Genomic DNA, 27,836 nt, shown 5'->3' on the forward strand with positions numbered 1-27,836 from the left:
CCTCCTCCAATGAGCGCCATCCTTAAAGCAGAGCCCAGTCGCAGCCTGGTGGGTGGGGCCACCGGCAGAGGGAGCACTGGGGCCTCGGGGGGCCTTGCAGAAGGGGCCTGGAGCCGAGCATACCTGAGACAGCGCGAGGAACTGGCAGGCGGTCGTGGGCTCCAGGATGCCCATGCACTCCACCATCTCCAGGCTGGCGGTCGCGGCGATGTCCAGTAGGTTGCTGCCCAGGGCCCCATGCAGGCACTGCAGCAGCACCTCGGATGCCTGGGCCAGGTACTGCTGCGCCAGCACCACCCTCCTCCGCAGGGGGACCTCAGACTCAGGCGGGCTCTGCGGGCCGGGCGGCCTGGGGCTGGGTGGGGGCCGGCGTACCCTCTGATCCCAGCCCTTCCTCCGCTCCTCGGGGGTGGCCCTGAAGGACGGCAGTTCATCGTAGGGCCCCTCATGTTCCGGGTCCTCCTGGTTGATCTCCAGACCCCTGAGGCTGCTCAGATCAGCGCCCCCCTACAGAGGACACACCTGCAGTCAGGGCAGTGTGGAAGCGCGTCTCTGCAGGACCCCTGGGTGAGGGGGCATGGCAGGCGCGCTGCAGCCCACCCTTCACTGATTTAGGTGACCGGTGAGGGCCTGGCAGAGAAGCCGGCATCTGGCAGATGTCGCAGGGAGGAGCCTGGGCATGCCCGTGGGGATGGCCTTCTGTGCCGCACCCCTTCAGGGCCCACAAATCCCCTCCCTTGAGCACCAGGCCTGGGGGAGCTGGGTGCCCGTCTGCCCCAGGGGCCCAGGGGCCAAAAGCACAAGGCTCCTCTTGTCTCCTCTGCAGGACAAGGCACCTGGAGGGGTCCTCGGGAGGCCAGGGGGACCTGCCTGGGGGGCAGCAGGCCCAGGAGACTCAGGTTGGGGGAGCCGTGGGTCTGTGGGGATGAGACAAAGGTGGGCAGCCCCTCCAAGTGGGGGTGTGGTGAGCGCAGCTTCCCAGACGGGCGCCCGCTCCAAGAGGGGCCACATGTCTGGTCCGTGTCTACCTGACCCAGAACCACCTTTTCAGGTGCCCAGTGAATACTGGTTGAATGCAGGGCCAAAATGCCACCAATTCACCCACATGTGAGTCACGTCTGAGGGCCTGGAAGCCCGGACAGCCGCCACTGGGCTGACCCCAGGGCTGTACACCCAGCCAGGTCCCTGGGGCCGGCCTGGCTGCACCTGGGCAGGTGCCTCCTGGCGTCTACAGAGGCATTTAGGACGATGACCAGGAGCTCCCATGGTGGCGGCTGTCACCAGAATCCCTTCCTAGGGGCAGGGGCTTCCTCAGGGGCACCAGGCCTGCAGGGCAACCTGGCAGGGGGTGGGTCCTGGAGAGAAGAGGGCCAGCCTGGGTGCACTGGCGCGCTGTTGGGAGGAGGGCTTCTCTGGACCGTGTGGGTGGGTGGGGGCGGGGAGTGGGGGAGCAGTGGGGGTGGGCAGGACCGATCCCCGGGTAGGGCGGGGGCCCGGTCCTCAGGCACAGAGCTGCTGGGGTGGAAAGAGGCGCCAGGAGCCACCGCCCAGGGATGCCTCGTGGGGCGGGGGTGGGATGCCCCACTTAGGACGGCCTGTCCTGCTCGCCCCTTCTCCCCGTTCTTCCTCCGGGGGTCGGGCCTTTGGCCTACCTTGTCCTCCCTCCACAGCCCACACCACGCTTCTTGACCCCGGACAATTCAAGGCCTGTTTTCTACCCCAGTTCTTACTAAGATCCCGTGAGCTCTAAGTGTATGATTTTTAGGCCTAAGTGGTCAGTCTGGGAGCCAGCCAGAACGCACCCAGAGGCTCTCCTCCCAGTAGCAGGCGGGGAGCAGGAGGTCCCAGTTCTCGGCCAGCAGGTGCAGCGTCTTCCCGGCCAGGCCCAGGAACCATGGGTGAGGCTCCTCGGAGTCCGCGCTCAGCGACTGCAGGCTCCCCAGCTGCGCCAGCACCATGTGGACCAGGCTGTGCTTCAGGCTGAACCACTTCTTCAGGGACACAGACCACCTCAGTCACCCAACAAGGGCCACCGCTGCTGCCCACCCAGGCCCCACCCTCCAAAAGCCCTGCAATGTGGCGAGGGTCTCCAATGCTCAGGTGCTGGGAGGTTCCAGAGTCTGCTGAGGAGTCTCAATTTGGGGCAGGTTGACATGGGCGGGAGTTTGTACTGAGTTCCATTTAGGATTCATTTGATTTATTTAGTTACGTCAAGTTCATTGGGTCCACACTTCCCGAAATCCGAAACAGTCTAACAACAGAACACGTTTTGCTCAGAACTGTTCTGCAGAGGTGACATCTTTTTAACAGACTGAAGTTCACCTTTGCGGACGCCTTCCTGTGACGACACAGCCGTCAGAGCACACACCTTGGGAAGGGGCACCTCCCCCAGGAAGACCCCGATCTCACTGGCCGGTCAGATGGGCCTTTCTGGGCTGCTGGGAGCTGCCGGGGTAGGGAGCCCCTCTGCTCAGAGATCTCGGGGGACGTTTGTGAACCCCGGCCTCCCGGACTCCCAGTGGCTGGTCAGGCACACGGGGGGAGGCCCCCCAGCGCGTGTCCGGGGCGTTACCAGGCCGACGGCGGTGTAGTCGCTGGGGCTCTGCAGGAAGTCGGACAGCAGCTTGTCCGTGGAGCTTTGCTCCAGCTGCCGCCGCCGGGCGTCCTCCCAAGTGAGCTGCAGCGTGTCCAGACAGCCCTCCACGAGGCTGAGCTTGAGGTACCGCAGTTTCCGCATCACAGGGCTGCTGACATTCTGTAGCTGCGGGGTGCGGCCGGCCGTCAGGGCGCGGGAGCACAGCCGGGCCAGGCCGGCCGCCGCCAGGCCCCGCCCCGCCCCGCCCGCCGCCAGGCCCCGCCCCTGCCCGTCGCCAGGCCCCGCCCCTGCCCGCCGCCAGGCCCCGCCCCGCCCGCCGCCAGGCCCCGCCCCTGCCCGCCGCCAGGCCCCGCCCCTGCCCGTCGCCAGGCCCCGCCCCTGCCCGCCGCCGGGCCCCGCCCCTGCCCGCCGCCCGGCCCCGCCCGCCTCTCCCTCCGCTTCTCCCTCCTAGGCGAGCCCGCCCCGCCTGTCAGGTCCCGCCCGCCGCCGCCAGGTCCCGCCCCTGCCCGCCGCCCGGCCCCGCCCCTGCCCGCCGCCAGGCCCCGCCCCGCCCGCCGCCAGGCCCCGCCCCTGCCCGCCGCCGGGCCCCGCCCCTGCCCGCCGCCCGGCCCCGCCCGCCTCTCCCTCCGCTTCTCCCTCCTAGGCGAGCCCGCCCCGCCCGTCAGGTCCCGCCCGCCGCCGCCAGGTCCCGCCCCTGCCCGCCGCCCGGCCCCGCCCCTGCCCGCCGCCCGGCCCCGCCCCTGCCCGCCGCCCGGCCCCTCCCGCCTCTCCCTCCGCTTCTCCCTCCCAGGCGAGCCTCTCTGCCGGCTCGGCTGGTCAGTTGCTGTTCCTCAGATTTTACGTAATGGAACCGCAGAGCACCTGCTCTCTGCAGGCTGTGTCCATCCTGGGAGCCGTTCCGTCGCTCAGCCATGTCAGACTCTCTGCGACCCCACGGACTGCAGCGCGGGGCGCGTGTGCGTGAGTCCTCCACGCGGACGAGCCGCGCTCTGCCGGGCCGTCTGCCTGCTTGCTCCCACACCCCCAGTTTGGGGCTGTGGCAGGCAGCGCTGCTGTGAGCGCTCCGCACACGCCCAGGAGCGGGGTGGCTGGGCCAGGGGGCCCGTGCCTTCACTCTTCACGAAACCGCCAAACCATTCCCAGGTGGTCGCTCGTGCTGTCCCCATCGGCAGCGTGGGAGGGGTGTCCCAGTTTCTCACGTCTTGATAACATTTGGTGTAACTGGTCCTTCAAGTTGTAGCCCTGTTAACAGTTGTGTGGTGGTTTTTCCCTGACTCACTAATAAACTTGCAGTCTTCTCTTGTGACTGTTTACCATCCACGTATTTTCTCTGAAGAATTGTCTGTTCAGACGTTTGGCCAGTTTTTATTGGGTTGCTTATGTCTGTTTTGAAAGTTCTTTACATTAATATATTCTAGATACAAGACCTTTGTCAGATAAATGATTTGTAAATATTTTCTCCCAGTCTGCAACTTGTCTTTGCATTCTCTTAATGGTGTCTTTTGAAGAGCTGAGTCCAATTTATAAATTTTTTCTTTGATGAATTATGATTTTGGTGTCATGGATAAGAAAGCTTTGCTAAACTTTAAGGCTGCAGAGGCGTTTTCCTATGTTTTCTTCTAAAGGTGTCACAGTTTCAGCTCTCACATGTAGGCCTGTGACCGACCAGTCTTGAGCTGGTTTTTACACGGGGTGTGACGTATGAATGGAGGGTAATTCCGGGGGATAGACGTCCAGTTGCTCCAGGAGCTTTGTTTTAAAGGTGAGCCCTTCTTCACTGAACTCTCTTTGCACCTTTGCTGAAAGTCAGTTTTCTTTCTGTATGCATGTGTCTATTTTTAGATTCTCTATTATGTTCCAATGATGTGTAATTTTACATGAAAAACACACTATCTCGATTCCCATAGCTTTACAGTTCAGTTCAGTCGCTCAGTTGTGTCTGACTCTTTGCGACCTCATGGACTGCAGCACGCCAGGCTTCCCTGTCCATCACCAAGTCCCAGAGTTTACTCAGACTCATGTCTATTGAGTCAGTGATGCCATCCAACCATCTCATCCTCTGTTGTACCCTTCTCCTCCCACCTTCAATCTTTCCCAGCATCAGGGTCTTTTCCAATGAGTCAGTTCTTCGTATCAGGTGGCCAAAGTAGTGGAGTTCCAACTTCAGCATCAGTCCTCCCAACGAATATTCAGAGTTGGTTTCCTTTAGGATGGGCTGGTTGGATCTCCTTGCAGTCCAAGGGACTCTCAAGAGTCTTCTCCAACACCACAGTTCAAAAGCATCAATTTTTCGGTGCTCAGCTTTCTTTATAGTCCAACTCTCACATCCATACATGACTACTGGAAAAACCATAGCTTTGACTAGACGGACCTTTGTTGGCAAAGTAATGTCTCTGCTTTTTAATATGCTATCTAGGTTGGTCAAAACTTTTCTTCCAAGGAGCAAGTGTCTTTTAATTTCATGGCTGCAGTCACCATCTGCAGTGATTTTGGAACCCAAAAAAATAAAGTCTGTCACTGTTTCCACTGTTTCCCCATCTATTTGCCATGAAGTGATGGGGCTAGATGCCATGATCTTAGTTTTCTGAATGTTGAGTTTTAAGCCAACTTTTTCACTCTCATCTTTAACTTTCATCAAGAGGCTCTTTAGTTCTTCTTCACTTTCTGCCATAGAGTGGTGTCATCTGCATATGTGAGGTTATTGATATTCCTCCTGGGATTCTTGATTTTAGCTTGTGCTTCATCCAGCCCAGTGTTTCTCATGATGTACTCTGAATAAAAGTTAAATAAACAGGGTAACAATATACAGCCTTGACGTACTCCTTTCCCTATTTGGAACCAGTCTGTTGTTCCTTGTCCAGTTCTAAATGTTGCTTCCTGACCTGCATACAGATTTCTCAAGAGGCAGGTCAGGTGTTCTGGTATTCCCGTCTCTTAAAGAATTTTCCACAGTTTGTTGTAATCCACATGGTCAAAGGCTTTGGTGTAGTCAATAAAGCAGAAGTAAATCTTTTTCTGGAACTCTCTTGCTTTTTTAATGATCCAACAGATGTTGGCAATTTGATCTCTGGTTCCTCTGCCTTTTCTAAATCCAGCTTGAACATCTGGAAGTTCACGGTTCATGTATTGTTGAAGCCTGGCTTGGAGAATTTTGAGCATTACTTTACTAGCATGTGAGATGAGTGCAATTGTGTGGTAGTCTGAGCATTCTCTGGCATTGCCTTTCTTTGGGATTGGAATGAAAACTGACCTTTTCCAGTCCTGTGGCCACTGCTGAGTTTTCCAAATTTGCTGGCATACTGAGTGTAGCACTTTCACAGCATCATCTTTTAGGATTTGAAACAGCTCAACTGGAATTCCATCACCTCCACTAGCTTTGTTCATAGTGATGCTTCCTAAGGCCCACTTGCCTTCGCATTCCAGGATGTCTGGCTCTACGTGAGTGATCACACCATTGTGGTAATCTGAGTCATGAAGATCATTTTTATATTGTTGTTCTGTGTATTCTTGCCACCTCTTCTTAATATCTTCTGTTTCTGTTAGGTCCATACCATTTCTGTCCTTTATAAAGCCCATCTTGGCATGAACTGTTCTCTTGGTATCTCTAATTTTCTTGAAGAGATCTCTAGTCTTTCCCATTCTATTGTTTTCCTCTATTTCTTTGCATTGATCACTGAGGACGGCTTTCTTATCTCTCTTTGTGATTCTTTGGAACTCTGCATTCAGATGGGTATATCTTTCCTTTTCTCCTTTGCCTTTTGCTTCTCTTCTTTTTACAACTATTTGTAAGGCCTCTTCAGACAACCGTTTTGCCTTTTTGCATTTCTTTTTCTTGGGGATGGTCTTGTTCACTGCCTCCTGTACAATGTCATGAACCTCCTCCGTCCATACTTCTTCAGGCACTCTTATCAGATCTAATCCCTTGAGTCTATTTGTCATTTCCACTGTATAATCTTAAGGGGTTTGATTTAGGTCATACCTGAATGGTCTAGTGGTTTTCCCTACTTTCTTCAACTTAACTCTGAATTTGGCAATAAGGAGTTCATGATCTGAGCCACAGTCAGCTCCTGGTCTTGTTTTCGATGACTATATAGAGGTTCTCCATCTTTGGCTGCAAAGAATAGAATCAGTCTGATTTCAGTATTGACCATCTGGTGATGTCCATGTGTAGAGTCTTCTCTTGTGTTGTTGGAAGAGGGTGTTTGCTATGACCAGTGAGTTCTCTTGGCAAAACTCTATTAGCCTTTGCCCTGCTTCATTCCGTACTCCAAGGCCAAATTTTCCTGTTACTCCAGATATTTCTTGACTTCCGACTTTTGCATTCCAGTCCCCTATAATGAAAAGGACATCTTTTTCTGGTGTTAGTTCTATAAGGTCTTGTAAGTCTTCATAGAACCGTTCAACTTCAGCTTCTTCAGCATTACTGGTCGGGGCATAGACTTGGATTACTGTGATGTTGAATGGTTTGCCTTGGAAACGAACAGAGATCATTCTGTCGTTTTTGAGATTGCATCCAAGTACTGCATTTCGGACTCTTTTGTTGACTATGAGGGCTACTCCATTTCTTCTAAGGGATTCTTGCCCACAGTAGTAGATATTATGGTCATCTGAGTTAAATTATTCACCCGTAGCTTTACAGTAAGTCTTAAAATCAGGTAATGTTAGGCCCCCAACTTTGTTCTTCTTTTTCAAAGTTGTGTTGGCTATGTTAGGCCTTTTAAATTCCCCATAGATTTAAAAATCACTTTGTCAATTTCTGTTTAAAAAAACTCTGCAGAATCTTGATCAGGATTGTAGATAATTTAGGGGGGAATTGACATCTTAATAACATCATGTCTCCTGAGCCATGAACTTAATATACCTTTCCATTTGTTTAGGTGTTGTTTAGTTTTTCTAGCAATGTTTTGTGGTTCTCAGGGTATGAGTTTTCACTTTCTGGGTCAAATTTCATATGTGTGCTGTCATATTTAATATACAATTGATCATTATTAGTGTATAGGATATACAATTAGTGTCTGTGTACTGTTCATGTACCATGCAACCTTACTAAGCTCACTCCTTAGTACTAGCAGCTGTATTATTCTGTAGATTGCACAAGGTTTTCTACACAGACAACCACATCATCTGTGAACAAAGATAGTTTTACATGTTCATTTCTAACCTGGATGCTTTAGTTTCTTTGTCTTGCCTGATTGAATTGGCTAGAACTCTAATAGCATTCTGGATTGAAGTGGTGGAGGACACACCACTATCTTATTCCTCATCTTAAGGAAAATGCATTCAGTCTTTCAACATGTGAGCTCTAGTTTTTTTCACAGATGCCCTTAATCAGACTGAGGAAGATCCCTTCTATGAATGGTTTGCTAAGAGGTTTTGTTTTATTTTATCAGGAACGGATGTTGGATCTTGTTGAGTGCTTTTTTCTTATACCTGTTTTTCTTTCTGGTCGCTCTGGGTCTTTTGCTGCTGCACACAGGCCTTCTCTAGTTGTGGCGAGTTGGGTTACTCTCTAGTTGTGGTGCGTGGGCTTCTCTTGTTGCAGAGGCTCTGGGCGCGCAAACTTCACAGCACACAGGCCAGCAGCCATGCACGTGGGTTTCGCTGCTCCACGGCAGGCGGCATCTTCCTAGACCAGGGGTCAAACCCCATCCCCTGCGCTGGTGGGTGGATTCTCACCTACTGTACCACCAGGGAAGTCCAATAATGTTTAATTTTTAAAAATATCTGGTGAACCAAATTGACTTTTGACTGTTACACAAATCCTGGGATCAACCTGGTATATTATCCTTTTTACACATTGTTGGACTTAATTTCCCAAATTTTGTTTAGAATTTTTACATCTATGATCATGAAGAAGAACTGTCAATAGGGTTTTTCTTAATATCTTTATCTTGCTTTGGTATCACACTGACACCAGCCTTACAGAAGAGTTGGGATGTATTCCCTCCTTTTCAATTTTCCCAGAGAATCTGTACAGAATTGGTATTGTTTTTTTCCCTTAAATGCTTGCTGATATTCTCTAGTAAATGCATATGGGTCTGACATTTTCTTCATGGAAAAACTTTTAACTACAAATCCAATTTATTTAATAGACTGAGGGCTATTCACATTATCTATTTCTTTCTGACTGAACTTTGGTCGTTTGTGTCTTCCAAGGAATTTTCCATTTCATCTCCATTGTCAAACATATGCCATAAAGTTGTTCATGAAATTCCCTTATTATCTTTTCAACATATAGAGTCTATAGTGATGTCACATCTCTTATTTCTGATATTGTTAATTTATATTCTTTCTCTCTCTTTAATCAGTCTGACTAGAAGTTTATCAATTTATTGATCTCTTTAAAGAAATAGTATTTGGCTTTACTGACTTTTCCATTTTTCAGTTTTCTATTTCAATGGTTTGCACTGTGGTCTTTAATTTCTTTTCTACTTATTTTGAGTTTGATTTGCTCTTTCTACTTTCATGTTGAAATAACTGATTTAGGGTTTTTTTCTCTTCTCACACAACTATTTGGTGCTACAAAAGCTCCCCTAAGTGTTGCATTAGAGATCTCTTACACATTTTGATATGTGCCCCCCACCACCCCACACACACACACACACACACACACACACACACACTATAGTTCAAAATAGTTTCCCTTCTGATTTTTTTCTCTGGCCCACAGTTATTCTGGTGTATGCTATTTACTTTCCAAATATTTGGGCATCTCTCCCATAGCTTTCTGGGATTTTTAAAAATTGAGGTTAAATTCATATAACATCCTTACGTCGTGAAGGGACAGTAAGCTCTGGACACTGAGAAACAGGTCCACCGCTCCAGCCACGGCTCTCTGGGCCAGGTCGTATGCTTCCAAGTAACATGCAGTTCTCTGCTCTTCAAATTTCTCACTTTGGGCAGACAACCTTTACCAGAAGAAGAGTGACATTTAGAACAAAACCGTCAAAGCATTACATTGTCAGTACTAAAAATGTGTAGCATGTAATTTTCATGTAATTACAATGTATATTTCATTAGCACTTTACATCTTATAATTGGGTGTGTTACTGGAAAGATCCTCTCAACCTATTTGGAAGAGAGGTGGAGACCTGGAGCACCGCACGTGCACGGTCTGAAGCTCGTTTGCAGGCGCTGCGGCCGCTGCGGTGCCGGGGGGCTGCGCGGGCCCCTCACTTCCGGCCGTGTCTGAGTGTGCCCACGCCCTACGAGACCCCAGCGGCTTCGGTGACCACAGCTGCCTGCTGCGCGGGCTCCCAGGTGGCGCGTGCCTTTTCCCTCATAGAGACTACTTGTAAGCCCGGCCTTTGGTTGCTTGCTGTGTTTTGAACCCCTGCGTGGCCCCCACGTGGGGTGGCCCTCGGGAGGCTGTGGGGGATGGGCAGACGATGGGCGCGGCCAGGGGAGGTGACGGCTCTGCTGGGGGCGGGCAGCTCCTGGCCTCTGAGGCGACACGCGTGTGGCTGAGTGTGAAAAGGTGTGCGTGTCCACGGCTGAGTGAGACGCGGAGCGACGCTCGCGTGCCCGGGGCTGGGCGGGGGGCTGCGTCCGTGCGCTTCCCCAGGGCAGGGAGCACAGCGGGTCCCCACCTCTTTATGCGGGCCCGCTCCAGCTGAATGTCCATGCACTTCTCCTTGTGGCCGATGCTGGCAAACTTCTCCTCCACCTCCAGCAAGCGGCGGTCTATTTCCAGCGTCAGAAACAAGTTCTCCTGGGGGTCTCTGTCCAGCTGCTCCTCGATGGCTTTGATCTGAAGGCTCACACACCTGCGGGGGCGGGGGCGGGGGCGGGGCGACGCTGCGACTGGGGGGCCGGCCGCCGCCCACAGCCAGCTCGCTCTGGGCTACGGGAGGGGCACCTTCGGGGCAGCACTGGAGACACCACAAGCCACGCCCTTGGTGACAATGCCACGGAGTCAGACACTAACATCTCCCCACCCAGGCATTCTCCATCCCTCTGAAAATTCGAAATCCCTCTCTTAAAGAACTCTGGAGAAGAGAGGAAAACCAGGCGGAAATGAAGCCTGTTCACGTGTCAAACCTGCAGCTGGGGGTCCAGGAGCATTTGCTGGGGGAGGACCAAGGGGCCCCCTCGGAGGTGGGACAGAACAGCCATGAGGAGCCCTGTCCCAGCACAGGAGGAGTTCAACAGAGAGGAAGGCAGTAAAAAAAAACCCCAATCAGGCAAAAGCTGCGGTGCTCTGGTCATGGAGCAGAAGCTGTTCTCTGAAGGCGGGACCTGCAAGTCTGACTTAACAGACAGACCTGGGGCCGGCTCTGTGCGTTCCTAGAAAGAGGCCCGTGCAGCTGGAGCTGAGACCACGGGAGGCTGCTTTCCAGAAGCCCAGTGACCAACTGGAAGGACGGCTCAGGGACAGACTACTCGTCTGAGCGCATACATTCCTGCCTGGAGTCTGTCCTGTGGCCTCCCGCCCCTCAGGCTTCTGCAGAGAGCTTGATGCTGTGATCGTGGACCAGACGCTCAGCCCGAAAACTGGAGGGGAGAGCGGCAGGCAGGCCGACAGACCCCGGGAGAAGGCTGACCACCTGGGGCGCCCACACTGACTTCAGGGAGAGGAGTGGCCGGACCTTCTCCAGCCTTAGGGGCTTCCTGGGTATCAAGCCACCTCTGAGGAGCTGAGAGTCCAGGGACAAACAAGCCACCAGCCCGCCTGGTCCCAGGAAAGAGGCTGGCTGCCAAGGAAGGGATGCGGGAGGCAGCTGTGGACACAGGCCCCTGTCCTGCACGTCTCTGAACTTCACAGGCTCGAAATATGACTTACAATTAATAGCAGAAAGAAGAACACCACAACTTTCACGGTGATCAACGTTCTTCCTCACAGAATGTTACCTGGCTTCCAGGTCTGTGGTCATGAATTCCAACATGGGCATTCGGTTTGGCCTCTCTTTCTTGAGCACGTTGAAGGTGTCTATGAGCTTCTGGAACAGCTTGCAGACCTGGGGCAGGCCTGGCGGAGTCACCATGGCCCTGCCACCCCCCACCCACCGGCCCCCCGCCCCGCATGCAGCGGCCCCTCACCAGGGTCTCTCGCCTCTCGCCCTCTGCGGACAGGAGCGAGTCCGCCAGGGTCAGGGTGGACTGGTACCAGAACTCCTCGCTCCCTCCCAGGCGCTGGGCCTTCTCCACCATCTGCCGAGCCTGCCCGTGCTTCTTCTCCTTGTTGGCGAGCTGGGCCAGCAAGTGCAGGCACCTGGACTGTGCGAGAGGATCGCCCAGCTCCTGCAAAGGAGGTGCGTGTGGACGGAGGATGGGGTGGGGCAGTGGGCGAGAGAGACAGAGAGAGACGCATACAGAGACAGAGACCGCGAGGCAGAGATAGAGAGGCAGAGATGGAGTCCAGGTCCTGGTGCCTGTCCAGGGATGAGCCTGCAGCACGAGGGACCCAGCGCTGAGCTCAATGCCTGTGTGTGTGAAGACCTGCTCCGCAGAGTCTAGGAAGCCCCTCCCGGCAGCAGGAGGGCCGGGCGGCCGCTGGGCAGAGGTTCGGAGAGTGTGGACCACCCTTTCATGGGTCTGAGGGAGGTTGACCGGGAAGGTCCCAGACGCTCAGGCGCAGGCCGGGAGATGGGGTCGCAGTGCCCGGGGCCGGCGGGTGCTGGCTCACAGCCCTGCCTCCTTGACCTCCTGCGCCCCCTCTGGGTCCCCCCGCATCCCCCAAGGCCCGTCCTGCCCACTCCGCTCCACCAGTCACACGGCTGTCTCAGTCCCTCCCCCGGCCACGCTGTCCCCCTGCCTGAGACAGAAAGCAAGCGATGTTTCTCTCTAGGGTTCTGTTCCAAAGCAACGGCCAACTCGAACAGTTCTACAACCTTGCCGCCCCCTCCCAGGGAACAATCCTGAACGTTGCCCGGAGATGGAGCCGCCCACTGGGGGCCCTGGGAGCTGCTGATGCTGCAGCCCAGCAACCCCCTCCAGGGAGGGAGGGACACATGGGTTGGCTCCACTCCGTGCTGGGCCTTCCCCAGGGCACCATCCTTGTGGGGACGGAGCCCAGGAAGAGGGTCTCAGTCAGGCTGGAGAGAGGAGGCAGGAGCCGAGGCGTCCAGGAGCCGACACGGGAGGTCCCTCCTGGGGGAGCAGCCGAGCCGCCTCAGGAAAGCCAGCAGACGGTAGGGGCCTGAGAGGCTGAGCCGAGGGCTGGGTGTCCACACTGGAGGGAGCCTTTCCAAGGGGGCCTGGAGGGAAACCCAGGCCCCTGGGGAGACCTCCGAGTGGCCACAGACACCTGCAGGGCCCAAACGGAGAAGCAGAACAGAGCTCTGGAGCAGGTCGGGGCCCTGGGACGCCATCTGCCTCTGAGAACAAACGGAAGCCCTCGGCCTCTCGAGGGCCCCATCGTCCACACGCACCATGAGGGGCCTGCTCAGAAACACGTGGTCTCCGCGGCCCAGGAGGAAGAGAGGACGCAGCACAGACCCGCCGCAGTTATAGCAAACGGGCTGTAATGAAGCTAGAGGAGCAGATAGACCTCCACAGTCAGATGGAGGCTCTAGAACAGTCTTCAGCACAGAAGGTCCCTGCCTCCCAGAGAGCAGCCATCCTAGCCAGGGGCTGGGGGTGGGGCTGCTTCTGGGGGAGCAGGCCCCACAGGTGTAGTGGGTTGGGCAGGTGTGGCCTCACCTGGAAGGCCAGGTAGGCCTCTGACAGCAGCAGCCGCGCAGGCTGGTACAGCTCCATCTTCAGCAGGACTTCGGCCTTGAGGGTCCACAGCAGTGGGAAGGATGTTCCGTCCAGGCCCCTGCCGGTCTCTTCATTTACCTTCAGGATCTGTAAGACGCACAGGCCCATGGCGGCTGCGTGGGTGCAGGACGGGCGCCGTTGGCACGGCTGCCCCCGGCCCCGCACGCCCGAGCCCAGTCCCTGCTCCAGGGCCCGTGGCCAGGCTGTCCTCCCAGGATGCCCGTCCCTGCTCACGGCCAGGCCACGGAGCAGCGCTGGGTGCAGGGGGCGGAACTGCCACGGTGACAGGCGGCCTTGGACCACACATGGGACGGTCATTTCCCTCACAGGCAAGCGCTAGAGGCAGGCCCACTGCGCGCGGGGAAGGCGGGGGCACTCAGGCCTCCCAGCTGCTCTGCGCCCGCTGCGAGGGATCGCCCTTCCCCTTCCCGTTGGTGTGGGAGCTCCCGCCCCCCACCGGCCACCCCCAGCCTGTCCTCTCTGAACCACAGTTCAAACCCTGCAGTCTCGCCTTCCCTGAGGGCCGGAGGGGCAGGGACACACCCCATCAGTCTCTGGATTTCCCAGGAGCCGGCTCAAGGATCAGGAGGCCTTGGCCGCTAGGACAGGTCCAAGCGGAGTGGCTGGAGCTGGGCCTGTCGTCGCCCCCACTGGGCCAGGAGTTAAGCAGCTTCTGCAGAGCAAGGCTACCTTATCCTTTGCTATGAGGGGCTTCATCTCTGCCTGCGGGGCCGAAGCGGGGAGCTCATTCAGTGCTGGCAGACTTTCTTCTAATAGAGGTTCCTTATTTTTCTCCTTTTTCAAGGCAATTTCTTTTCTGCAGCTAATATGAGTAAAATGAGCATTATGCCAAGAAAGAAACAGAACGGCCAGAGCACCTGAAAATGTTCAACAGTAATCAAAAAAATACAAAATAAAAGCCACAACATCCACTCGTGTTTACAAGGCTTTTTAAAAAATTCCCCTGGTTTAGCAGCACAGATGACTCCCAGTTTTCCCGAGGAGATGCAGCTGAGAGCAGGGCCGGCATCGAGCCCAGGCAGAGGGCAGGGGGGTCAGCGCTACAGCAGGGGTTCTGTGCCACATGGGGGCCCGGAGGGGCATCACAGCAGGGGGTCTGTGCCACATGGGGGCCGGGAGGGGCATCACAGCAGGGGGTCTGTGCCACATGGGGGCGCGGAGGGGCATCACAGCAGGGGGTCTGTGCCACATGGGGGCCGGGAGGGGCATCACAGCAGGGGGTCTGTGCCACATGGGGCCCGGAGGGGCATCACAGCAGGGGTGCTGTGCCACATGGGGCCCGGAGGGGCATCACAGCAGGGGGTCTGTGCCACATGGGGGACCCGGAGGGGCATCACAGCAGGGGGTCTGTGCCACATGGGGGCCGGGAGGGGCATCACAGCAGGGGGTCTGTGCCACATGGGGGCCGGGAGGGGCATCACAGCAGGGGGTCTGTGCCACATGGGGCCCGGAGGGGCATCACAGCAGGGGTGCTGTGCCACATGGGGCCCGGAGGGGCATCACAGCAGGGGGTCTGTGCCACATGGGGGCCCGGGAGGGGCATCACAGCAGGGGGTCTGTGCCACATGGGGGCCGGGAGGGGCATCACAGCAGGGGGTCTGTGCCACATGGGGGCCAGGAGGGGCATCACAGCAGGGGGTCTGTGCCACATGGGGGCCGGGAGGGGCATCACAGCAGGGGGTCTGTGCCACATGGGGCCCGGGAGGGGCATCACAGCAGGGGGTCTGTGCCACATGGGGGCCGGGAGGGGCATCACAGCAGGGGGTCTGTGCCACATGGGGCCCGGAGGGGCATCACAGCAGGGGGTCTGTGCCACATGGGGGCCCGGGAGGGGCATCACAGCAGGGGGTCTGTGCCACATGGGGGCCGGGAGGGGCATCACAGCAGGGGGTCTGTGCCACATGGGGGCCGGGAGGGGCATCACAGCAGGGGGCCCCGCCGCAGTCGGGGGCACACACGGGGGGGGGGGCGTCACAGCAGGGGGCCCCGCCGCAGTGGGGGAAGGGGGTCCACACCACAGTGGGGGCCTCACACGGGGGTGGGGTGTGAGAGCAGGGGGCCCTGCCACAGGGGGAAGGGGGTCCACACCACAGTGGGGGGCACACACGGGGGGGGGGGTGTCAGAGCAGGGGGCCCTGCCGCAGGGGGACGGGGGTCCACACCACAGTGGGGGGCACACACCGGGGGTGTGAGAGCAGGGGGCCCCGCCGCAGGGGGACGGGGGTCCACACCACAGTGGGGGGCACACACCGGGGGTGTCAGAGCAGGGGGCCCTGCCGCAGTGGGGGAGGGGTCCACACCACAGTGGGGGGCTCACACCGGGGGTGTGAGAGCAGGGGGCCCTGCCGCAGGGGGAAGGGGGTCCACACCACAGTGGGGGGCACACACCGGGGGTGTGAGAGCAGGGGGCCCTGCCGCAGGGGGGGAGGGGTCCACACCACAGTGGGGGGCTCACACGGGGGGGGTGTCAGAGCAGGGGGCCCCGCCGCAGTCGGGGAGGGGTCCACACCACAGTGGGGGGCTCACACCGGGGGTGTCAGAGCAGGGGGCCCTGCCGCAGGGGGAAGGGGGTCCACACCACAGTGGGGGGCTCACACAGGGGGGGGGGTGAGAGCAGGGGGCCCCGCCGCAGTGGGGGAGGGGTCCACACCACAGTGGGGGGCTCACACGGGGGGGGGGGTGAGAGCAGGGGGCCCTGCCACAGGGGGAAGGGGGTCCGCGCCAGCCACAGCGGCTCACCTGGCCTGCTCCACGTCGCAGATGTAGGCCTGCCCCACCATCTCCTCGTGGTACGTGGCCGCCTCCCTCAACCTCAAGTCAGAACAAGCCAGGGCAAGTCTGGGGGCGAGAGGAGCGTCAGCCCTGAGTCAGGCTGCCCTGGGCTCGGGAGGCGGGGCACAGATGGGCAAACGGAAAAGGAACAGATACTCTGTGGCTCTTTTCAATGATCTCTAAAGCCAAGCCAAGTCACCAGGGGAGACAGCAGACGCCGTCATCAGATTCCTCAACACATTTACAGTCTCGGGGTCTCAGGGTCACCTCCAGAGGCGGCGACGAGGCACGGTGCGGCTCTGACCCCATCACAACTGCAAGCCGACGAGCTCTGCTCTGACTTTTGTGCAAAACACTCTTATTTTGAAATGATTTGAAAGCTTCCAGATAAGTTACACAAACACTACGAAGAATTATTGAACATCCTTCATTGTCCAGGTTCTCTATCTACATATACAATAGTACAAAAATTATACTAATATACATATAAATTGCTTCATATATAAATTTTATATATAGCTCAGGACAGAATAAAAAATTATGTGTGGGTAAATATATAAAATTTTTATATATATGTAATTTTTTTCCTGACTATTTGAGTAGGTTGAGGACACAATGCCCCTTTACTCTGCTTATTCTGCGTCAGCGTGTATCTCCTTGAAACAATGATACTCTCTTAAAAACCAAGTAGAAATTAAAAAATTAAGAATATTTTTATGTTTAAGTATTTTGACGTACTTGGCTTTACAAATCTTAGCGACTTTATTATTTATATAAATAGTCAGCCACGGAATTAATGTTTTAAGGTCTGATCTGTCTCCATATTGCTTTGGGCAAGTCTTCGCTTTAGCCACAGAAGCGCGCCAGCCGCCCTGCGGCGCAGGCGCACCCACCGGAGGTGGTAGAGGCTCGCCAGACTCTCGCTTTCAACCACGGAGGCCGCGACGAGCGCCCCCAGCTGCAGGACCGGGACTGCGAGCTCATGAAGGAACATCTCCTGCAGGGCCTCCACCAAGCGGTCCAGGTAGTACAGACTGTACGTCTGCGTCAAAACACAGCAAACACGCGAGGTCAAGGGCGCCGAGGATGAGGTCCTGGCCCCCAGGGCCCTCCCCGGGAGCTCTGTCCCCCCACCCCCGGAGCCACACGCGGTGCGGATTCCCGTCTGCCGAGGGGACCAGTGACTTGCTCTCTGCATCCTCTGCTTCATCAACAGCTTTCACCTTGTCACGTGCAACTTCCTAGACTTTTTAGCACAAACACAGCTAAAGCTCCTCACGAGAATAATCTACCTGCTTTCGTTCAAATTAGAGAGTCTTTGTTTTCTTTATGTACCCACCAACTGCTTTAAAATTAAATACAGGCAGAGATGCACTAATACTTCTTATAATGCTGGACTAGGTTTGATAAAGCAATTATTCATTAGTGGAAAACTGGAAAATATGGATGAACAATTTAAAAAATCTGCTTAAAGCACTGAGGACTGAACAACTCGGAAAAAATGACTAATTTTTTAGTCATTTAGCGCAAGAAGAGGGGAGTTCAGATGTGTGAACTCAGCGCACTGGGGCCGTGACCTGGGTGTTGGCTGAGGCCGAGGCAGTGGAGAGCCTGCTCGTGCCTCTGACTTCCCTGTCGGGTGGAGCTGAGGGCCCACCGAAGGCTAAAAGCTCCCATCAGGTCCCAGAAGTCTGTGTCTGAGCCTTAAGGGAAATGAAGTAAAACAGCCCTGTCACGTTCAAGCCCAGTGGTATCTGACTGGCCTGGAAAGCACGTGGCTTTTTGACGGACTAACTGATAATTCCTGATGAGGCCGCTCAAGAAAGGGGGTGGAGGGAGACAGAAATATTTATAGGTTCTACAGACACTAAAAAGATAACAACAGGATATTAAAAACAACATTATACCAGTATATCTTATATTTTATATTAACTGGAAACATCCTAGAAAAATACAACCCACCAAAATTACTACAAAAAAAAAATTTAAAAATGTAAAGGGTTCTGTAACTATTAAATAAAGTGGATCCATAATTTAATATCTTCCCAAATAGATCTAGGCCCAGAACTCTTCACCAGGGAATTCTTCCAAACGTTTAAGGAAGAAACAATAGCTAATTTTATACAAATTCTTCTCAAGAAGAGCTTGAAAAAGGAACATTTTGGAATTGACTGAAAGGTGAGTGTGATGCTGTGAGAAAACACGACACGCGCGTCTGGTCCTGCTCCTGGTTCCAGCACTGAGCACCTAGAACCCTCTCACCCCACCTGAGTTCAAACCCACGAGGGGACTCGGCCGCTCCTGCAGACCTTCAGGAGGCAGGTCGGCGGCCAGAGGGACCAACCACATGGCAGGACAGTGAGACCCTCAGCCCGTCCCCCGATACTTGGGGAGGGGAGGGGCTGGAGGTCAAGTTAGGGACCAACGGCCACGAGAGGACCAGTCATGCCCTGTCCTGGAACCTACGTGAACCCCCTACGGGAGGGGGCATGGAGAGCTTCTGGGCTGGTGAGCACGTCCACCTGCCAGGAGGGAGGGGCCTAGTGGCCCCCAGCTCCTCGGGGACAGACACTCCCGTGTTTGGGACCCTCCAGACCTGCCCCGCAGACCTCCTCTTCTGGCTGTTTGTCTGTATCCGTTACAATATCCTTTATAACAGACCAGCGTATCTGCTAAGTTTCCCCGAGTCTGGGGGCCGTCATAGCAAATATCAAACCTGGGGAGGAGCCTGGGACCCCGACTGGTGGCCACACTGGACAGATGTGCGGTGGCCTGGGGACACGACGCTCATGACGGGTGTCTGCTGGAGCAGGCCTCGAGGGAGCCCTGATCCCTGGGGCCCACACTGACCCAGCAGTTAAGTGTCAGAGCCGAGCTCAGTGGGGTGGTCCCCTGGCTGGTGTCCACAGGGGCGCTGAGAACTCGCTGTTGTGTGGAAATCCACATGTGGGGGTCAGAAGCTTTGGGAGCAGAAAACAGCTTGGAGTCAGTGTAACTTCTCATCCCATCCTGACAAGCATGTAGTGTGAAAGGAAACCTGAACACCAACTTTTCTCATCAACAGAGAGGCAAACACCCCAAATAAAACATTAGCCTGTTGAACCTGATGATAAATGAAATGATAATACATGTCAACCAAGTTGAAGGAATGAAAGAGAAAAAATTATAATTTGAATAAATGGAGAAAAATATCTGATAAGAATCTATAGCTGTTTATGGGGTTTCCCTTGTGGCTCAGCTGGTGAAGAATCCACCTGCAGTGCAGGAGACCTGGGTTCGATCCCTGGGTTGGGAAGATCCCCTGGAGGAGGGAAAGGCTACCCACTGCAGTATTCTGGCCTGGAGAATTCCATGACTGTATAGACCATGGGGTCACAAAGAGTCAGACATGACTGAGCGACTTTCACTTTCATAGCTGTTCAAGCTTAAAACTCTTAGCAAACAGAAATAAAGGAACTCGCTTAACCAGTGAAGAATGTCTATGAACCCCCAACGAGCATCGGTCATACGGAGTCTTGCCAAGACCGGGAGGCCTCGCCACCTGTGGTGTTGAGCTGGAGGCAACCTGGCGAGTCAGGTGAGGCGAGGAAACAGTGTAACAATCCCAAATTAGGGAAGAGGTTTGCAGATAAAATGCATATTTTGCATACACACATAAAATCAAAAGAATCTGCGGATAAATTACCAAAATCATCTAGGAGATGAGACGGACACAGAGGAGAAGCCTCATGAGCACAGAGGCAGACACGGGAGCCACGCGGCACACGCCTGGGAGCCCAGCTGCTGGGGGAGGTAGGGAGGACCCTCCCGGGCGCCGGGGCGGGGTATGGACCACAGACCCCTAGACGGCAGCCCAAGTTTTGAACCCGTGCCTCTGGAGCTGTGGGGAAGACCCTCCCGCCGGAGCACTCAGCAGCACCTGACGCCCCGGGGTGGGGGGGGGGGGGAGCGCGCCCAGCGGGACCGCAGGCGCAGGGGTGTGGTCCGCGCGGGGGTGTGGTCGGCGCGGGGAACACGCCGCACAGGTGCCTACGGAGGGACCTGGGGAGGGCCAGGGGCCTGGCCACTCTCTGGACCCACTTCACACTAGAAAGCCCAGCAGGTGGGACATGGGACGCAGGCCTGCAGGAGAGGCGTTGGGTCCACCCACCGGCTTCTGGATAGTTGACGGGTTGATGGTAAAGTCACTCTGATCCTGTTTGAATACAGATATGAGTTCTTCGGGGCAGGCATAGGAAGCCCACTCTTCTAGGCTTGAGGGCAAGTCTTCAAGGCATTTGCCAGGAGCAGGACTCTGGAACTGCAAAGCAAGAAGCCAGGCTCTGCTTTGGGAGGTAGATCTGGAGGTAGACACCCAGGGGGCCCTGTGGGAATAGAGGTCGTTCGCCCCTGGCAGGCAGCACCTCTGGGGATGGGTGTGGCGGGGCTCCGTGGAGATACCTGAGCCACAGATGATAGCTGACATCACTTCCCACAGCCACTCGGAGCTTGTGCCCTGGACGTGCCCCCCCCCCCAACACGTCCCAGCTCAGCAGGGCTGCAGGAAGGAGGCGGGGTGTCTCCCGAGGGGTCAGTCCAGTGGGATGGCCAGGGTGGGGGCAGTCCCTCCAGCTGACAAAGTGACATGCACAGGCCCCCATGGGATGCAGAGAAAGTGCTGCTCTGCCCCGCATAGCCAGGGCTCCGGGAAAGCAGCTGGTCACCAGGAAGAAGCCAGACTCTCCCCATGTCAGCCTCCTGACACCTGGGGCAGAGGCACTGAGGCCGCCTCACATCCCAGAGGAGGAAAGCGGGCAGAGGGGCCAGGACGTTCCTCGCCCTTCGCGGCCCAGCGTCTGGCACAAGGATCTTCAGGGGCGGCTGGGGTGCAGCCTGTCTACCAGAGGGTACGGTCACCTGCTTCGGGTCCCTCCCCTTGTCCTTGTCCTTGTCCTTGTCCTTCTCCTTGTCTCTGATCTTGTCCTTGTCTCTGTCTCTGCTTTTCTCTTTCTCTTTTTTAGGCAACAACAAGTGTGAGCTTGCTGTTGCTGAAATTCTACTTTCTGAAGTGGATTTTCCCGCTGTTGAGAAAGAAACCTGTGAAAAGAAATCCAAATTTGCAATGTTAATGTCTGACTGCAGCAGTGAAATTAAAAGCCGCTTGCTCCTTGGAAGAAAAGCTATGACCAACACAGACAGCATATTACAAAGCAGAGACATTACTTTGCTGACAAAGATCCGTCTACTCAAAACTATGATTTTTCCAGTAGTCATGTATGGATGTGAGAGTTGGACCATAAAGAAAGCTGAGCACCGAAGAATTGATGCTTTTGACCTGTGGTGTTTGAGAAGACTCTTGAGAGTCCCTGGGACAACAAGGAGATTCAATCAGTCCATCCTAAAGATCAGTCCTGGGTGTTCATTGGAAGGACTGATGCTGAAGCTGAAGCTTCAACACTTTGGCCACCTGATGCAAAGAACTGACTCCTTGGAAAAGACTCTGAAGCTGGGAATGACTGAAGGCACGAGAAGGGGGTGACACAGGATGAGATGGTTAGATGGCATCATCGACTGGATGGACTGAGTTTGAGCAAGCTCTAGGAGATGGTGAAGGACAGGCTATGGGGTAGCAAAGAGTCTGACATGACTGAACAACAATGACAGAAGTGGGTTTCCCTCCCCCCATGCAGATCTGAGGGCCGGTTGAGGACCCTAAGGCTGGGAGTGGCCAGGCTGTGAGCACTCAGGGCACTTCCTCCAGGACTCTGGAGAGATGCATGGCTGATCTTAAAGAAGGGTTTGTCAGTTCCGTAAAATGAATTAATGTCTTTAATGGAGAACACACTCAAGTGACTTTTAATGGTTCTCCTAAAAGAACTGCAACTGCATGGTGGGGTAGGGGGGCCTGGGGAGTCTAGCAGACAAGGATGGCCTTCCTTGTCCTTCCTGCTGCCAAACGCCGATGGCCCTGCTGGGTGGGGGAGGGGGGCGAACTCGCCCCAAGAAGAGAGGCCTGTCCTGCCAACGCTGTCCTGCTGGGGAGCACAGCCCAGGGAGGTTCCTGAGAAGACGAGGCCACCAGGCGCTGCCCTGGGGGCCCTCTAGACAGGTGGTAGGAAGGCAGCTATGTGAAGGGGCGCACAGAAGGCTCTGGAAGCCCAGAGGCAGTGCGGTGGGAAGAGAGGCTTTGAGGGTGGTTGCGCAAAGGCACTGGCCTGAGTCTTGCAAAGGAGGAAGCCCCCTCGAGTCTCCAGAGCCAGGGGTGGGAGGCGCTGGGGAGGAGGGGCGGACGTGGTCCCAGGAGAGACCGGGACCCGCGGCAGCATGGCAGGCAGCCTCACCTGCCAGATGCGGTGCAGGAAGGCGTAGGCCATGAGGCAGTAGTCCTGGTGGCCAGCGTAGCACGGGGTCACCACCAGGGCCAGCAGGGTGTAGGCACGGGCCAGCGTCTCCAGCTGCCGCACGCTCTGCAGCTCCTGCAGGGAGGGGGGCCCTGCGCCCCCCGGGCCCTCTAGGGCCCCCAGACTGGACGCCTGCTCATCTGGAAGACAGGCCCCTGCTGGTGTCCCCGCTGACCAGCCCAGGGCCCGCCAGCCCCCAGCCTGGGGCTGCTTCTCTTCCCGAGGGGACAGCGCCCCGCTCCCAGGGCTCAAGGTCGGCCTCAGGGACAGGCCTCCCAGGGCTCCCCTGGCCCGCCTGCAGGGACACTGGCCACATCCCAGGCTGGGGTAGGGTTCTGAGCTCTGGGGTCTACTTGGAGCCCCCCGCCCACCATGGTTACCCCTAGCTGGTCTGAGCTGGGTGTGTGGACACATCCAGAAGGGCCTGGACACCAAGCGGACAAGCCCTTGCGCCTCTAGCTTGTGCAGACAGGAGGTGGCCCTCTCCGACCCTGAACTCTGCAGCCCCAGGAATTGGCCGCCTCGGGGCTGGGAACGCCGGCCAGCGGCCCTGGGGCCCTCTGCTGGCCCCCTGGGGGCACCCAGGGCAGCTGCTGAGCGGCCACGCGCCCCGCCCCGGCCTCCCCTAAGCGAGCTCAGCTCACCGCGTCAGCCGCCGCCTCCCTCAGGGTGCTGGGCGGGCCTGCCGGCTGCACGGGCACCTAACCTCGCCAAGCCCACAGGGAGCGTGCCCCGCAGGGGGACGGGGTGACCGCGGAGCCCCCAGCGGTGGGTGGCCCGCCCCCAGCCAGAGGCGCCCCTCACCTGCGTCCCCCGCGTCCGCGGCCCCCGCGCCGGCTGGCTCGCGGTCGCGCCGCCCCGGCTGCATCCGCAGCAGGATGTCGATTGCCCACTTGAGGTGGAAGGCCACGTCCTCCAGAGGGAACTGCTTGTGGTACAGCCACTCGCTGAACTCCATGATGGAGTCCACCTTCTGCCACTCGCTATCCGGCTTCTTCGGGATGCAACACAAAAGGCTGGAGCACGCGGCAGCCACGCGGACGCGGCAGCCACGCGGACCCCGCAGGGCGCCGCGAGGGCAGAGGGCGCCCACCAGGCTCGGCCAGACCACCACGGGCGACGGGCAGCAGGGCCGAAGCCTGGCGAGTGTCCCGGCCTCCGCGCCCCGAGGATGCCCCACGGCCCGCCCGCCCCCGGGGCAACGGCGGCCTCAGGGGCTCCCTGCAGGCGCTCCGACCTCAGCCCTGGGGCTCCTCCAGCACGTGGCCCGCGGGGCGAGGAGGGCAGGGGAGGTGCTGCGCCCACGGCCTGGCCGCACAGACCCGACACTGGTGATCACCCACCGCGGCAGGATGGCAGCCGCTGCCCCCCACCCCCGTCCCGCCCCGAGGAGCCCGCCCGCCCCCACCTGCTGGGCCTCAGACTGGGCCCCACACCCTGCACCTAGGACGACGAACAGCCGGAGGGGCAGGAGTCTGAGGGCAGGGCAGGCGGCCGGGTGGGGGGACGCAAGGGCAGGATGGACCAGCCTAAGACACGGCCTGACACCACCACGGGGCAGGGGGGAGAGCTGCCCGGGGGCGGGGGGCTGGACGCCACGCCCTGAGCAGGTCCTCCCCTTCATTAGCATGTGGGCAGACGCCTGGAGGTGGGGGGCCTGGAAGCCAGGTGACAGGTGAGCATCAGTGCAGAGAAGGGCTCAGATGGGGCCGCAGAATGGCCGTGGCGTTTGTGGCCACTGGTAGCTTTGACAGGAGCTGTGCAAGGCAGGTGACGGGGACAAGTGGCGTGGAAGAGAGCACGGTCATCGTTTCAACAGTGGGGCTGGGCAGACTGGGAACCACAGACCCAGGAAGACAGCAGGCCCTCACGTCACACCAGACACAAGGCCGGACTCCAGACGCAGCGAGGACTTAAACCTGACAACCCTGACAACCACGACACCCTTGGAAGGAAATGCAGACATCTTCATGGCGCTGAACGGTGGTTTCTCAGATACAAAGCTAAAGGCACAAGCTCCAGCAGCATGAAAAATAGACTAACTGGACTTCATCAATATTATAAACTTTTGTGCTATAAATGACATCATTAAGAAAATGAGAAAGTAGCTGAAAAGACAACCTACGGAATGACAAAAAATACTTACAAATCATGTATCTGACGAGGGGCTTGTATCCAAAACACACAAAAAATATCTACAACCCAATAATAAGTAAACGCTGGGCTGGATGAAGCACAAGCTGGAATCAAGATTGCCGGGAGAAATATCAATTAACCTCAGATATGCAGATGACACCACTCTATGGCAGAAAACAAAGAACTACAGAGACTCTTGATGAAAGTGAAAGAGGAGAGTGAGAAAGTTGGCTTAAACTCAGCATTCAGAAAACTAAGGTCATGGCATCTGGTCCCATCACTTTGTGGCAAATAGATGGGGAAACAGTGGAAACAGTGAAAGACTTTATTTTGGGGGGCTCCAAAATCACTGCAGATGGTGATTGCAGCCATGAAATTAAAAGACGTTTACTCCTTGGAAGGAAAGTTATGTCCAACCTAGACAGCATATTAAAAAGCAGAGACATTACTTTGCCAACAAAGGTCTATGTTCTTCCAGTAGTCATGTATGGATGTGAGAGCTGGACTATAAAGAAAGTTGAGCCCTGAAGAATTGGTGCTTTTGAACTGTGGTGTTGGAGAAGACTCTTGAGAGTCCCTTGGATTGCAAGGAGATCCAATCAGTCCATCCTAAAGGAAATCAGTACTGGGTGTTCATTGGAACGACTGAAGTTGAAGCTGAAACTCCAATGTTTTGGCCACCTGATGCAAAGAGCTGACTCATTTGAAAAGACCCTGATGTTGGGAAAGATTGAGGGCAGGAGGAGAAAGGGACGACAGAGGATGAGATGGTTGGATGGCATCACCAACTCAATGGACATGAGTTTGGGTAAACTCCGGGAGTTGGTGATGGACAGGGAGGCCTGGCGTGCTGCGGTTCATGGGGTGGCAAAGAGTTGGACATTACTGAGCGACTGAACTGAACTGAACTGAACTGAATAAGTGGACAGACAACCGAATTAAAAAATCTGTAAAGGATCTGACATTTCTCAAAGACAAGGCCCCGGGAGGGTGGCCGGATCCAGAGGATCCAGAGGACCTGCCTGCCTGCTCCCATCCTCGTGACCCCAGCTCCCTGGGGCTGGCAGGGAGGCAGGGAGGGACAGGCAGCCAACCGACCTGGGGTTGGGGGTGCCGAAGTGTTCTGAAACGGACTGTGACGGAGGCTGCACAGCCCTGTGAATTTACCAAAAGCTCGGCCAGCGGCACCCCCCAACCTGGCCTCGAGACCCCTGGCCTGGCCTCAGGAGTGAGGTGCAGGGGTGCCCATGGCCACTTGTTGGGGAGCCAGGCCTCTACTTGACCACAGGAGCCTGTGCTTGGACCGTTTCCCGGGGGACACCCCAACCCGAGAGTGCTCAGATCAAGGTGCCTGCCTTTCCCCAGATCTCCCAAGTGCACCGAGAGGAACCTGTGTCTTGACTTCTGGGGGGTGCGGGCTGTCCCCAAGGACCCCAAACCCTGCAGAGTCCTGTGTCCTCTCTGACCCACTGGCCGCCCCCCCCCGCCCCACAGCCTTGCAGGGGCCACGTCCCTCGGGCAGGCGGACAGCGTCTCAGGCCCGCTCTGCCCCCTGCCCCACTCTCCTCCCAAGGCACTGGGCGCCTCCCCACCCCAGTGCGGGCCCCCAGCTGCACCCCGCCAACCTGCAGGGCCTGGATGGCGTTGTGGTAGCAGGTCAGCTCGCCGTGCACGCTCTTGGAGTTGAGGGCCAGGCGCTGCCACATGCGGGCCAGGTACTCCTCGCTCTGGTCCCGGAACTTCTGGATCTCCATCAGGAAGCTCTGGCCGAGCTTGGCCTTCACGATGACCATGTGTTTGAAGATCAGGCTGAAGAGACGTCAGAGAGAAATTAATGCCTGAACTGAACAGTAAAAGCCACAAGCATACAGAATGCACCCAAACGGACGTACTTGTCCATGTTCCCACTCACAAAGAGAAAACAAAACAAAAGTTGACTATATTGGAGATGGCGTGTTGTGTCTTGTTAATTTGTCATTTGTGTGTGTTGGGTGTTAAATCCCTTCTCTTCTTGTGCTGAGTTCTTAGGAGGGAAATAAAATCACCAGAGGAAAGGGGAGAGTGAGGGCTCTGGGGGGGGGAGACACCCTGGGGGGCTGTGGGGGGCACCCTGGGGAGGGCTGCAATGGGGTCTACAGGGGAGGCACCCTGGGGACTGCTGCAGGGTGGGGGGCTCCCTGGGGGGCTGCAGAGGGGGCACCCTGGGGGCTGCAGGGGGGCACCCTGGGGGGCTGGGGGGCACCCTGGGGAGGGCTGTGAGGGGGTCTCCCTGGGGACTGCGGGGGGGGATCCCTGGGGGCTGGGGGGGAGGCATCCTGGGGGCTGCAGGGGGGGATCCCTGGGGGGCTGCAGAGGGGGCACCCTGGGGGCTGGGGGGGGACCCTGGGGGGCTGGGGGGAGGCACCCTGGGGGGTTGGGGGGGCACCCTGGGGAGGGCTGCAGGGGGTGCTGCACGGGGGCCTCCCTGGGAGCTGGGCACTCACAGGCGGTGCGCCGTCCGTGGCAGCACCTGCATGGCCTCATCCAGCACCTTGAGGCCGCCCTCCCAGTCTTCCTGGTCGGCATGGCTGTGGAAGAGCAGCCCGTAGAGCGCGGCCCGCAGCGTTAGGTCGTCCTCGGTCCCTGCGGTGGGAGAGGGGGCTCAGGGGGGCCTGGGAACACCAGGGCACCGGGTGAGGGTCCTGGGACTGGGGTTCCAGCAGCTTGAGGTGGCCCCCACCCAGGAGCCTGCGGGACCAGGAGCCCCAGGAAGCACTGGGGACACAGCCGCCAAGGCCACCTGCCTCAGAACCTCAGACGCGCAGGGCTGCCCCGCGGGGTCAGCCTCGGGGGAATGCCTCAGTCCTTTTGGGGGTGATGGCTCAGGGGTCCTCACGGCGCCCCCTGCCCCCCTCCCCCACCTCCTCTCCTCCGCCAAGTGCCCTGCTGCGCCCTGCCTCCCCAGGCCTCCTCGGCCCTGCAGGCCTGGGGTGGAGGCCGGAACCCAGATCCTGGGCACCGCTCACTCCACGCAGCACAGTGCCGCCTGGGTCTCAGCCCGTCAGTCAGTCAGTCAGTCAGTTCAGTCAGTCAGTCGACTCAGTTCAGTTGCTCAGTCGTGTCCGACTCTGCAACCCCATGAACCGCAGCACGCCAGGCCTCCCTGTCCATCACCAACTCCCGGAGTTTACTCAAACTCATGCCCATCGAGTCAGTGATGCCATCCAGCCATCTCATCCTCTGTCGTCCCC

At 57.0% G+C, this 27,836-nt stretch overlaps 1 protein-coding gene across 1 annotated transcript in view; it reads right to left on the bottom strand.

The window, feature by feature from the left end:
* The window catches only part of CFAP46 (cilia and flagella associated protein 46), a 99,333-nt gene that overhangs the window by 20,123 nt on the left and 51,374 nt on the right, over positions 1-27,836 (bottom strand). The window contains exons 26-42 of the mRNA XM_061162951.1: positions 27,090-27,228; positions 26,232-26,415; positions 23,275-23,464; positions 22,411-22,610; positions 20,987-21,166; positions 20,241-20,390; positions 16,984-17,132; positions 16,058-16,156; positions 13,988-14,120; positions 13,238-13,384; positions 11,636-11,836; positions 11,447-11,553; positions 10,186-10,362; positions 9,369-9,504; positions 2,573-2,761; positions 1,803-1,991; positions 124-507 (exon numbers count right to left, since the gene is read on the bottom strand). Of these exons, the coding sequence (XP_061018934.1) occupies positions 124-507; positions 1,803-1,991; positions 2,573-2,761; positions 9,369-9,504; positions 10,186-10,362; positions 11,447-11,553; positions 11,636-11,836; positions 13,238-13,384; positions 13,988-14,120; positions 16,058-16,156; positions 16,984-17,132; positions 20,241-20,390; positions 20,987-21,166; positions 22,411-22,610; positions 23,275-23,464; positions 26,232-26,415; positions 27,090-27,228 (2,954 nt within the window). The remainder of the gene's footprint in view (positions 1-123; positions 508-1,802; positions 1,992-2,572; positions 2,762-9,368; positions 9,505-10,185; positions 10,363-11,446; positions 11,554-11,635; positions 11,837-13,237; positions 13,385-13,987; positions 14,121-16,057; positions 16,157-16,983; positions 17,133-20,240; positions 20,391-20,986; positions 21,167-22,410; positions 22,611-23,274; positions 23,465-26,231; positions 26,416-27,089; positions 27,229-27,836) is intronic.

This window comes from Dama dama, chromosome 15 (assembly GCF_033118175.1).
Source record: "Dama dama isolate Ldn47 chromosome 15, ASM3311817v1, whole genome shotgun sequence".
In the NCBI taxonomy this organism is placed as follows: Eukaryota; Metazoa; Chordata; class Mammalia; order Artiodactyla; family Cervidae; genus Dama; species Dama dama.